Genomic DNA, 13973 nt, shown 5'->3' with positions numbered 1-13973 from the left:
AGTTACATGAAAGGCACGGCAGTGGATTCGGACCTATTCTATGAATTGATAGTATCACAATTGATTAACAAAATAATTTATGTAAAGAAAATGAAGGAAAACCAAACTAGGGTTGATCGGTTGAGAAAATGTGATCGGCGGCAATAAGAAAACAATGGCGAAATTTCTTATATTAAATAGCTTTGTTAAAATTAATTCATTCAGATTAAGGTGCTAAATTCTGTTCTTTGAGACTTGATTGATTTGTCTTTTTAGTAAAACTTCAAAACTTGTTTAATGAGAGTTGATAAGGTTGATAGGTTCGTATTCTTTATTAAGTTTATAATTTGATTAGATTTTATACAAGTTAATTTTGTTTTTACTTCATTTTTAAGGTGTTGGATTTTTTCTTATTTTTTTAATCTCTAAAGTGGTGTTTTCCACGGAAGAAGGCAAGTCCAATTTGAAGTGTATGCATACACTAAGATAAGTCAATAAACGACTATTAAAACTAAATATTATAATAATATATAGTCTAGATACTAAAATATACAAATACAATTAGACTAAAAACACCAATAACAAGTCTTTTTATTATTTTTTTTCTATATACTCATAAAGACTCATGTAAACCACACTTAGAGCATTCACATTTATTCAATAAATAATGTGTGTGAGTTTTTTATAATTTAAGAAGTTGTTTATGATTTTATGAATAAAGAAGAGAAAAATGTACTGATTATTTTGTATATTTGAAAAGTTTTTGACTTCATGTAGCACTTATGATTTATTGGATTTTAATAATCTCTATTGAATGGTATTGACCGATAATAATTCTTATTCGTTTTATTATCACAAGCGATCCCAAATTTTAAAAAGTTGCCCCTCAATGGTCCCCCGTTAAAAAGGACTTAACGGCGTTATACCTTTTTTTTCCGAATTTCAAACTAATATTTTAGGTCTTTTGATCGGAAAGACGATACGAGTTGATTGATGAACAACTTAGCTCGAAACGGTGTTCCAAACGGCTTGATTTTTGTTAATTGTAAGTTCAAACACCCGAATTGAAGCACTGTTTCGTCGTTTTGGATCACCGTTTCGAGCTAAGTTTTACACAATCAACTCGTATCCTCTTTGCGATCAAAAGTCATAAAACATTAGTTTGAAATACGGAAAAAAAATATAACGCTGTTAAGTCATTTTTAACAGGGTCCACTGAGAGCCAACTTATTTAAATTTGAGATCACTGCTAGTAATGAAATGAATAAGAATTATTATCGCCTAATACCATTAAATTAGAACTATTAAAAGCTAATATTCCCATAATTTTTATATTTTTGAAAGTGACTATGAATAGAGGTTAAAAGAAAAATAATGATAAAAGTATAGATAAGTATTATTTAACTGAAATTGTAAGGCCCCGTTACTGGAAACCTTACATTTGGTGTTGGATTTACTCATAAACGCAGTTCTAAATATCAGAGTTAATTAAAACTTTACGCGGAATATAAAACTTTCATAAAACATTACATATCAAATCGTAAACATGTCTTAAAACATTCTTCTTGTCTTTCGAAATTAAAACATAACTTATAAAACATAAAAGATCTTCAGATGCCAGGCTTTTATTCTTTTGCCATGTGTCCCGCTCACGCCAGCTGTCGCATCCTACTCACCTGCGTGCATACTAAAAGTCAGCTACGCTGAGTGAGTTCTAGTTAATCGTACATCATACAATGCATTCACTTACCTTCAATCATGCATCCGAAGATACATAATAATTACTTTACTAATTTACTTTTATATCATACTTTCATACATACGTACATACTTTATTAAGTTCATACTTTATATATTTACTGTCCATTCTATCTCAGATATTATCAGGGTCTAATCCCTCTTTCCTTTGTCTATCTCAGATATTATTAGGGTCTGATCCATTTTTTACTTCTCTATCTCAGATATTATAAGGGTCTGATCCCGTCTTCTCTATCTCAGATATTATTAGGCTCTGATCCCTCTTTCTTCATCTTCGTTCGTACTATCCTTACATACTCTTACATATACTTTCTTTATTCGTCATTACATACTCATATATCGTACATATATTTATATCATACACATTCAGCTTTCATATACATACCTCCATTGTCCACACGTGCAATATCCGAAGATCGTTCACGTATCGACAAGCTTTTATTCACAATCTTACTTAATATCTTTCACATAAATCATACATGGCATACACTTACCATTTAAGGTAAGTGTATTAACTATCACAACGAGTATGCACACAGCCCCGAAAATATAACAAGGAAATGGGGCTAAAAACTCACCTGAATGTGGTTACGTTCACCGTTAATCGTAATCCCTTTCTTGAGCTGTGCACGGCTAACTGTATAATATTTACATGTATCAATTAACTATTACTACTCATATCGTATTTCTATCTTTATATAACCCGCAACGAACGGGGGTCCCGTAACATCTCCAAAATTTTGATCCAAATTTGACAACTTAGGAAAGTTGAGGGATCAAAAATAATCTCAAGATAAGTAATAAGAAAATATTAAATAAGGAATTATAAGAAAAATAAGGAAATAAAAATATTTCCTAAAGTTAAGTTTACTTACATGAAAGAAATTTCATCCCACGTTGGAAGATGTAAGAAAGTGGAAGCATTCCACCAAGGTATAAATAAGGAAGATGGAATCCATCCCACATGGAAAGTGGTAAAGAAATGGAAGCTCTTTATAAGAGATAGAATTTCCATAGTTATATTCTTTTATGAATATCATGTACCAAGTGGTCCTAGTGGAGGGTGCGAAGCACCCGACGCGCACAGCGCTCGGGCGAGGACGAGGTCTAATGGCGTTGGGCGCAATGTGGCGCTTTGATGGCGCACTTCGCACGCTCGCATCGCCGCGAGCCGCTTTAGGAGCCGCCTTAGTATTTTTGGACAACGAGAACTAGACCAGAAATGACAAGCTACAAAAGATAAAGGACTGAAAACGAAAAATAATATCTAAGGACTCATCGCGTACTCCAAGAGGACGGTCATCGCGGTACGCGATGGGCCGTGATGACTCACGAACACGTGTCACACTCTGGTGACACGTGGCAACACGACGGGACACGTGGCAGAATGTGTCAGACCACGTGTCAGATTGGTACCCGTCGCGGTACGCGACGGTGTTGAAAAGGTGCCGTACCGCGATGGGACACAAAAATGGCTATAAAAGGGGAGGGACCCGGCTCATTTCACACACACCTTTCCACTCTCTCTCTAGATTTTTACTCTCTCTACCTCGGTTTGCGTGCCGAACATCGTTTTGCGTGCCACCGACCCGACAATCATGACCTCGTAATTCGTGCAAAATACCCGGTGTTTCCTCGAAGTGCGTGCCACTCAAGAAACCCGACATTCCATCTTGAAGTACGTGCACGACCCGACGACACCCGAACGTTGCCTCGATTTGCGTGCCAAGAAAATGTGGATCAAGGACGCCTCGATAAACGTGCATAGAGTAGATGTGCTGCCCGTATAAACTTAGGAATATCTAACTCCGAATACTTGTGCGCGGTAAGGGGTTCTGCGTAAGTTATTATATTATTATTATTATTATTATTATTATTATTATTATTATTATAAATGGCTTAGACCATAATCGAAGTTATAGCTGAACCTTGATTACAAATAAGTATAATATAATCTTTCTTAAGCAAAGGTTATAGTTAAATATAGTTTCTTCTTGATTAAGAAAGTAAGCAAGTTTATTCAAAGGATATAATTAAACAGTATTTCTTTATTGTTAAGAAATATAATATTATAAAGTAATGTTTCTTCTTGAAGAAGAAACATCGTGTGTAAATGATAAACAAACAAAGGGACTAAAGGTCCAAATGTTTTGAATAAACGAATGCTTTTATCAAGGTTAAAGCTAAATGAAATAGACTAAAGGTCTAAAGCTAGATCGCTGATCTAGTTATTTATACAAAATGTTATTATCGTACTATAGGTCCGAGGTAACAAAACAAGAAGAGGAATCAGTAAACAGGAATCAGTAAAAGAAACTGATTATAAACATACAAGGTAAATACGCCCCCAAACCTTTTATAATGAGTCTGAATGTTTGCATAGGATTTACGAATCCTTAAAAACTTTGTGTACAATAATAAGAAACGGGCACTCTGATTAAGAGTATACATGTGTCTGGATCCAAACATACATGGTGACTCGGCATTTCTCCGAGGCCATGCATATCATCAACATGCCTCTGAAGGTCTACGGGACTGTTCAGAGAAATTATATTGTGTATATAATTAATTGTACATGGTACTTAGGGTAATTTGATCCCAATTTAGTTGGGTGCCTAATGAGTAGTCACAAAGGTATTATTGTTGGTTTCACAAAGGTATTGAAATGAGATTTTAGAGTCAGCGTTATTCACCAGCTTTGTGCTGACGTATTTTTCCCCCATGTTACAGGGAAACAAGAAATGTTAGACTATACAAGCAAAGAGGAATAGAATATTGGAGTTATAGTCACTAGATGCTATCTGATGGCTCAGATATTTTATTTCAAAATATTATAAAAGAAATATGTTTTCGAAAGAAATGTATTTGAAACATTGAACGGGTATTTAAACCCGAGATTCTAATAAGTTTTCAATAATAATATTTTATAAAAGACTTCCGCTGAAATGAAACCCGCAACTCTGATTTATTTACAAAACAGGTACCAACTATTGGTCACACGCCTAGGCCCTAAAGTTGGGGTGTGACAGGTCCGGGGGCAGCGCCCCTGGCAGCGGGGTTCTAGGGGCGGCAGCCCCTAGCGGGGTCCAAGGGGCAGAGCTCCTGGCTGGGGTTAAGCTGCCAGGTCAGCTTGGAAAAAATTTTATTTCCATTAACCTTCTTAACACATTTTCCATTAGGATTTTAATTTATTATTTTAACTCTCCTGAATTCGCAAGCGGTCATAATATAAGCGAACATACGTGTAAGCGAATTTAACCAGTAGCGAACTTAGATTTAGGCGAACTTAACTTGGCGAAGTTAAACATTAGCGAACTTAGCCTTAGGCGAAGTTACAGTTTGGCGAACTTGCTCAGCGAACATGCTGGCGAACATACTGGGGGCGAAGTTAATCAGCAGCGAACTTGGTTGCGGCGAAGTTGTCCAGCTGCAGCCACTGTTCGTCCCTAATCCCCCCCCATAATCATCAACGCTCAACGTGAAATCCTTGGGTATGGCATTTAACTAACCCGCGATTGTTCTTATGGTTGTTTTGGATATGATTTGGCCCAAAAACATATAAAGTTTGGATCTTTAATTTCAAAAACGTTCAATACAAGATCTACGGTTTATCTTAAACGAACCGTACATGTTTATGGGTTTATTAGGTTCGTCCTAGCATCAAGTTCGCTACTTTACGTTTCGTTTAGACCCGATCTATTATAGTTTTAAGTTTCATGGCAAACCGTCTATAAAAACATGAACTTTAAGATCAATATTATACCTTTATGTGTTCGGTTTGCTTGGTTATCTCGTATCTAGCTCGTATATTGAAGATCTAATTAATGGTTGGCTTGATTTTTGGACTCGAATCCCGTTTCACTCTCACGACCGTATGTAAGGTGGTGTGTGTGTGTTTGGAGTGTGTAGAGATTAGGATGAAAGAAAATGAGGATTTAGGGTTTTAGGGTAGTTTAAGGAGGTATTTATGCTCCTTAAGGCCCATGGACCTAAATCCATCTTAATTAATCCAAGTCCATGATCCTTTCTTGTTTAATATTAATTAATCATTAACACACGACAACTTAATACGACTTTCTTTATTTAATATTAGAATATTTTAGGATGTTACAGAAATGAAAAGTAAAATTTATTGATTTTTAATGTAATTTTAGATTTGAGATGATGGAAAAATTATAAATATGGATGAGCGGATATCAATACTTATTCATACCAATGTTTTCAGACCCGGCTCGGACATCAACCCAGACGCCTTACCGGGTCAAAGGTCGGACCGACCCGGAAGGACGGACCGGTGTTTGACCCGGATGACATCATAAATAATATATATATATAAATCTAATACAATCTATAATAATAATAATAATAATAATAATAATAAATAAGTAATAAACTTAAAAATAGGATATTAATTAGAAACGTTGATTTGGATCCAGAGTTTATCTAAACTATAAATAAATAAAAGATTAAAATATATGGTTATAAAAAATGAATAGGTTTAACCTAAATCTAAAGATACGCCGTTCTCAATTCTTTTCTTCTTCTTCTCCATGACTCCATGAGTGAGTATACCTTAACTTCATCTACTCTCACACCTTTGGTAAGATTTATGACTGAATCGATCTCTTCATCTCTATTTTCTTCGCACCCCTATCCTTTTCTCTCATTCGCAGACCCCTCTTATTTGTAGTCACCGGATATAATTGCGGCCGGATTTTCGCCGGAATCATAAATTTTATACGTTTTACTGGTTCACCCGGCGGTTCACCGGGTCCGGTTCGATCGCAAACCGCAAGAACCGGCCGGGTTTTTAGAAAACGGGCTAAATACCATGACCGGACCGGTGTTTATTCCGGGTCCCGGTCGGACCGGTCGGTCCGGTACGGGTTTCAAAACATTGATTCATACTGATATTGCAAATACATGATTTAAACAGTTAATGTCTTAAATAAAGGGAATACATCTTATCCAATTTCTCTTGAGGTCGCTATAACAAGTCTATGTCTATCAACCTTTCGGTGAAGGTTGTGATGCCCACTTGACCTATTTAAGTATTTATTTTGGCCTTGTTTAGGTTTACCAATATTAAACCATAAAAAATGTGTTTACACTGGGACAATTACAGACTAACGGCAGATAGACGGGCAACAAGCTATGCCGCTACCCCCTTCTGAATAGCAAACCCTACCCTACTAAACACAACGTTCCCTTTAGCATGGGCGGAGTTACTGCTGACCACCTGTTGAACCCGCTTAAGGAACTGAACCGCGTCAGGGCCGAGAGCGCCAAAGGTGTCAAAAGCAAACGGTATGAACACGTGCTGATTCTCAAAGCAAGCTTTCTCGTGCTTAGCTACTTTACCCGCCTCTGCCTTGTTTATCGCATGACCCACCACAAACCCATGGTCCCGTAGCCCAACGAGGGGGGACACACCTGTCAAATCAACGCACGCGTGCTTCCCTTTTTCCCATCCAAAAACAAGAATGTCAGCGGGTCGTAGGGTTGATCTCCCATCTAAAGGGTCAGTTAAGAAGTTTACCGGGGCTTCCTTTTTTGCCGAGATCCCGGCCCGCTTAAGGACGTCGTAAAGCACATCTCGAACTAGATCATGTCGATATTTAAAGCCTGGTAATTCTTTGCAATGGACTGCATGCTCCCCAAAAGAATCCAAACAAGCCTTTCGGCATACGGGACACGGGTCATCCACCGGGAAAAGGGGTACCATCAACCGGTATTTGAGGATGGCCCGATATTCCACTGGCGACATACATTGCCCTAAACCTTCAATGGGAACAACTGACAGGAAATCCTGAGCGTGAGGGGCACGTAAACACTCAAACACGGCTCGCTGTCGCGGGGACAAAGCGAACTTCTCTTCAACTGTCTTGACGATTTCACCATATAAGGCATTCGCCAAAATTTTCTGGGCTTTAGGAGGGACGGTGTCTTTAAAGTCGAAACCGCTAAGATCAAGATCAGGAAGAGAATTATGCAGGGTATCCAACGCACCCCTATAATCAGAGTCAAACAACCCACCCCCACACTCCCGTAGAATGTGGTCTTGAAGAACACAAGATTGGGCCCTTGAAGCCACAAAAGCGTAGGAAGAGGCATCCTCGGCCGAGCAAATCCCAAGACCCCCAAAACGGGTTGGGAGGGAAGCTAACCTCCATTGGAGGTCCCCAAAAAGGCACCACCACAAACAACAATGTCCTCGATCGCTTTCCGAAGACCCGTGTCAAAAACAGAGACGGCTCCTCCGACATAGAAAGGCTGACACGTCCTAAGCCCAAACAGTAGTTTAGCGACCCCCATACACGAACGAAGCAAGAGGAGTTCACTTTGAGGGTCACGAAGGCCTTTGAGGCATTCCATCAGCTCAACCGCACGTTTTGCTCTTTTGAGGGCCAAACCACTAATAAACTCCTCGTTTCTACTGACAGCACCACCCAAAAGTTTCACACCATGCACCGGCCTACCAATCTCCCGCGGAAATAAACCCTCTTGAGTCTTCGCCCCATCACATGTAGGCCAAAAAACTTCAGTTTTTTTTATGTTGAGAAGGAGGCTTAAAGAGGGGCCCTCCACTCTGATGATGTCTAAAGCCTTGGCAACCTGAGTAGCGTCTCCAATAAGGGTCCCATCATCCAGGTACCAGGCGTGAAAAAGAAGCTTACAGCGATCTCTGATCCGGTGGACAAGGGGGTGTAAAACAAGGGCAAACAGGAGAGGCCCAAAGGGATCCCCTTGCTGAACCCCTGTGGAAGACCAAATATTATCATTTCCTACATAAAGCCTAGCTGGTTACCCGTATAAAAAATCAACCCAAGCAGAGATGGATGGACACATTTTCCTTACCTCATTTAAAAGAGCAGTTCTATCCACAAGGTTAAAGGCATTCGAAAAATCGACGGTAAGCATAGCCAACGACCCGTCTCGGTGGTGCGCATTTACAAACCTATTCGCACTATGAAGAACTGCCTCAGCCCCGTTTGGAACCCCGACCCCAAACTGAAAGTCGCCAAGGTATTTGGCCATATCCTTCCCACCCCCTTCATAGCCACCTTGGAGACTACTCTCCTCCAGATTGAACCCACAGCAATAGGTCTAATACCATTATCGGGCTTGAGAAGAGGCGTAAGGGGAGCAGATGCAACGAACCCCGCCAAACTCCTAGGGCACCCACCCCTCAAACATAAGTTAACCATAGCTGCAGTCGCCCTAAGCAGACTAGCCGCAATCACGGACCCTTCCCCACAAAGGGCGTCCAAAAGGTGTTGAGCCCTCAAACCATCTCTCCCACACGACGTCCCTTTAGGGAAGGATTTGATGCACACCAGTACACTGTCAGTCTCTGCTACAAGGGGAGGCTCTGCTGGTAAGAAAGCGGGCATGGTAGGGGGAGGCATACACGGGTGTTTATCCTTGAGAGCCTTCAAAGTTTTCTTATTAAGTGGTGCGGCCCCAGAAGAACATAGAACCTTAACTGCAACGGTAAAATGACAATCGGCAACCTTACGTAAACATTGCTTGACGTTAGAACCCCTATCCTCGCTTTTTTTATCAGACCCTTTTTTAAAACCGTTTGGGCCCTCCATCGCTGGTTGAACAAACAAAGACTGAATGAGAGTGCCAAACCCCTCACGATCACCCCATTGGGCTAGCGCCCGCTGTATACTGAGGCATTGACCGGTTTTCCTGTTGCCCGACCTCTTATCCTGGCGGCTGACTGGCGTAAACACACGCAGCGTACACCGAGGTAAAAGTAGCAGACGAATCCACGCATCAACCGAATCAGGCATAGCCACCACGTTGTCCAAAGCTGTGGTCAAGGCTTGGGCAAACGCCATGCGACAACTAAAAGGGATGCTCTTAACAGTTTTAATAGGAAGAGAAAAAACCCGGTCAATGAGAGCTACATCCACACATGCCTCTCCAGACGAGGAAGCCCCCGTTGTCACACACGGTCTAGGGACTCCCATAATAAAACCCTCCTCATCCCCTTCCCTTGGCATAAACCGAATAACCCGATCTTCATGGTGACACGCCCAACAGAAGGAACGAAGACGCATGCACTCCCAACACAACCATTGTTCAGACAACCTAAGGGCTTCGCAAACAGAGGTAAAAAGATAAGGGTCTTCAGCAATAGCACGCCTCAAAGTATCTTTTCTATCATCCGAACCAAAATGGTGACTTTTAATATGAGGGATAAGCCTTCGGATCCCCTTAGACCCAACAACACCATCGGGGCAACAATGGAACCCTTAAAGAGGCAAGGCCAAAAACCATTAGACATGGCAAAAAAAAACCACCGAATTGAGAACAACTTCAACCGAGACACTTAGACAATGTCTCCACCTCAAAAAAAAAAAAAAAAAAAAAACCAGAAACAAGAGCTACCCGACGGTTCAAAAGCTTTTTGAACCGAAGCTCATAGAAATACTTACACCGAGCATTTCATCGAACACCTTGTGGGCACTTCAGAAAACGAAACAACTGAACAAATGCAAGTGCAGACATGGCGGATGGAAGGAGTGAACAATGTTGCTGTTCTTCTACATGACTACATCTTCATCCTTCTGTCAAAGTTGTTGCAGAATTCTGTAATGAAAACGAGCATTTCATCGAACACCTTGTGGGCGCTGAGCAAGGATGCTGATCATGGCTGCTGCTGTTGCTTATTAATCAATAAAACAACGTACGGGAGAATATGATGTAGCTGATCTGTAAGAAAGCCTAAGCGACGGTGTGACCGGCGTCGGAGAAAGTTGACGTTCGCCGGAGCAAAAGTACGACGGAAGACGGCGGTGAGGCGGAGCCGAGATTACACTGAAAGCTAGAGCCGTCCATAGATTTGACAAATTACATCTTTACTCGCTATCGATCTGTAACCTGAATTGGGGGAAAAAGATGGTTGTGTTGTGCTTAGGAATATTTGACACAATTGAAATGCACCGAATATTTCTTGCGTCTATTAAGCGTATAATTATTAACTTGAACTATAAAACTTTGATCGATGTTTTACTTTTTATTATATATTTAACCATCATTTTGGTCGTATTTAAAATCTAATGCATATTTAATGAGTGTTTGGTCAATTTTCCAGCTGTAATCAATACTTGGGATATATTTATTTCGTTATTATTAAGATTTGAGAAAAATTTAACCCGTGTAGTCCATAACTGTTGACTATATGTAGCTAGCCAGCTAAAGAGTTAGTACACGAAAATGATTCATATATTTACTTGTGTGAAAAATATAAATTTTAAAACGAGACATACAAACTTACAAAGTCATATAATTCACTCATCTAATCTCTTCCAAGTTTAACCGGCTGTAACTAGCTAGATTTAGTAGTTTGTTAATGGGATGTTTATCAAATTATAAACAAGTTGGCGGGTTACCATATAAAATAAGAATAAGTTTCTTGTTCTAGTTTTAAACATGACCTGTTTAATGGGTTAAACATATAAGATCATTCTTAGCTTATTCTCTAAAGTTGTCAAACCCATATAATTTATGGTAAATTTTAAGAAAACCATCAAAATCACCTCTCCAATCCATTATTATATGGATGAGTTATATGGCAACTAAAATAAATCCCTAAATATAGGGACTTATTTTTGATTCATACCATATAATATATCACATATCTCCCAATCACCATTTACTATATAATAAGACAAAAGATAAAAAAAATAATAAAGAATTAATTTATGGATTTGAATAGGGAATAGAATGTGGAAGAATTTTGAAAAATGATAGAAAAATTTATGAAATGATGTTTTTAGCTAAATTATAGAGAAAATATATAGAATGTGATGTGAATGCTCTAACTTTTCATATCATTCATGTCAGGATACTTAAAATTTTATGATAGTATAAAAACATAAATAATAATATAATTAATAATGATTATTGTATTTATTATTATAAATTGAAAAGTATATAAATGTTATAAGGTTGATAATTGTGTTCCCTGTTGCCGAACTTGTAGAATTGGTATATGACAATAATGATAATGCCAACCTTGAACGAGTCCCCACAGCATTGTTGTCATATTCAAACAGCTCACTCTCACCGAATACTCGTACGACTTTCTTCCTTTACTTTATGGCTTCATCGTATTTACATATATACCTCATAATCATCATTTTAAATATTAGCATTATATATATCGATTCTTAAGTGATCCCATTTGTTTTGATTAGATTAAGTTATAATTGTTTGTTTTTTTATATATGATTTAGTTTTCAATTAGTATAATTTATAGGGTGATAACTACTTAAACAACTATGTTCGATTCTAAAATCTAAATAACATCGTTTTTAAAGAAATATGACAAGTCTCATCAAGTTTAAGTGGACAGGCAATCACATATATATCACATCTTTACATATGAAATTGTTCATACATATATACACACTTATAAAATAGCCATATTATGAAAAAAAAATTTGTATATCTTATTAAAATACTAGTAATCATTGGGTTGTGTCATGACACCATCTCTCTTCTTCTTCTCTCACCTATAAATACTAGTTGAAACATTGGTTACTTCATGCTCAAGTACACCTTAGAACTCTCTATCCTATCTCGTGAAACAAAATGGGTATCCTCAAAGCTTTTGTTGCTTCACTTCTTGTCTCTCTTTTTGTCTTCCAACTTGCCCAAGCCTTCCATCCCACTCAACTAGTAATATTTTCTTCTCCTCTTTAACCATTTTTATATTCACTTTTAATACTTAATAATATGCTTGTATTAATATATTACTTCCAACCTAAATTAACCCATGCTAGTTTTTATTATCTAGTTTAAAATTAACTGGTTTTCATATTTTGTAAGACATATACACATGTCTTTCATAAATTTAGAGACATATACATATGTCTTACATGAAATGGTTGGACAACTTTTTAAATTTGAAGATATATACACATGTCTTACAAAAAAATAATAATCAAAGAGTTGTTGAACAACTTTCATACAATTGAAGACTTATCCATGTCTTTCACAAAGACAAAATTAATAAACGAAGAGTTGTTAAACAACTTTCATTCAATTGGAGACTTATCTATGTTTCTCACAAATAATGAACTCCATAAATGAGACATTTCTACATGTGTTTGTTACATATCTTTCATACACAAGTTGAATATAAAACCAATTTTCAAAAATTGGTTTGCTGACAATTATAAATTGCTTAACGGCATAAAAGACAGTTATAAGTTGCTTAACGGCATAAAAGATTTCCGCATTATTTTTACAAAAATTTGATTTCTCAAAACTCGATTAATCCTTATCGAAACTAAATGATTTCTAATTGGAAACTTAGCAAACCTAAGAAAATAAATAAAGACTTCATGTCTTTCATAAAAATGGTTGGACAACTTTTTAAATTTGAAGACATATACACATGTCTTACAAAAAATTAAAGCTCATTATATATTTTAACAGGTTTAAAATTAACAGGTTTTCATTTGTTTTTTTAATAAAATTCTAAAGCTCATTATATATTTTATGTCATCAGGATGATAATTTATATGTTGAATTATTAATATTTTCCTTTGTTTACAGGAGGATGCTAGTGTTGGCGCATACACACCCGCACCCACACCCGCCAAGATCGGTATCAATTCAATTCATTATATATATAAAAAATTAAATACAACCGCTATTTTTTATTAACTACACAAAATGTATAAAACATGATAAAAGCTACAAATGAATAACAGATATATATTGGTTTATGTAAATTGAGCAGATTGTGGAAAAGCATGTGCAGCAAGGTGCATACTATCAAAAAGACCTAACCTATGCAACCGGGCTTGTGGAACATGTTGTGGAAGGTGCAACTGTGTGCCTCCGGGCACCTCGGGCAACTATGAATCTTGTGATTGCTATGCTCAGATGACTACCCGAGGAAACAAAAAGAAGTGCCCGTGAAAATTGATCGCGCATATCGATATATAAAAGCTTATTTTTACGTGTTTTCTATCTTAATCCATTTGTTTATGATTATGTAATTCAATTTTATGCGATTCTCATCGCATTACATCAATAAAAATGGTTGTGTTTATTGTGTATCCATGTCAGTAGGGTGTACAATGGTAGAACTACCTAGAAAAGCAAAAATGTTTGGTGTGAGATGGTTTATGTATAACATACTTATATTTAGTTATTCGTCCTTCAACTGACACCGGTTCATCACACAGTTTCAAAGACTGATGTTA

General features: G+C 37.6%; 1 protein-coding gene across 1 annotated transcript; it reads left to right on the top strand.

Annotated features, from left to right (window-relative positions):
- Window positions 1–12253: 12253 nt before the first annotated feature.
- On the top strand, window positions 12254–13824 carry LOC143631438 (snakin-2-like). Its single transcript, XM_077100210.1, has 3 exons — window positions 12254–12435; window positions 13318–13369; window positions 13505–13824. The coding sequence occupies exons 1-3, from the start codon at window positions 12349–12351 to the stop codon at window positions 13684–13686; spliced, it is 321 nt and encodes a 106-aa protein (XP_076956325.1). The 5' UTR covers window positions 12254–12348; the 3' UTR covers window positions 13687–13824.
- The last annotated feature ends 149 nt before the right edge of the window (window positions 13825–13973 follow it).

The sequence above is a fragment of the Bidens hawaiensis genome, unplaced genomic scaffold (genome assembly GCF_021521415.1).
Source record: "Bidens hawaiensis isolate Kalapana, Puna unplaced genomic scaffold, B.hawaiensis_p1.1 tig00000512_1, whole genome shotgun sequence".
Lineage (NCBI taxonomy): Eukaryota > Viridiplantae > Streptophyta > Magnoliopsida > Asterales > Asteraceae > Bidens > Bidens hawaiensis.
This window is presented reverse-complemented; position numbering and strand designations above follow the sequence as displayed.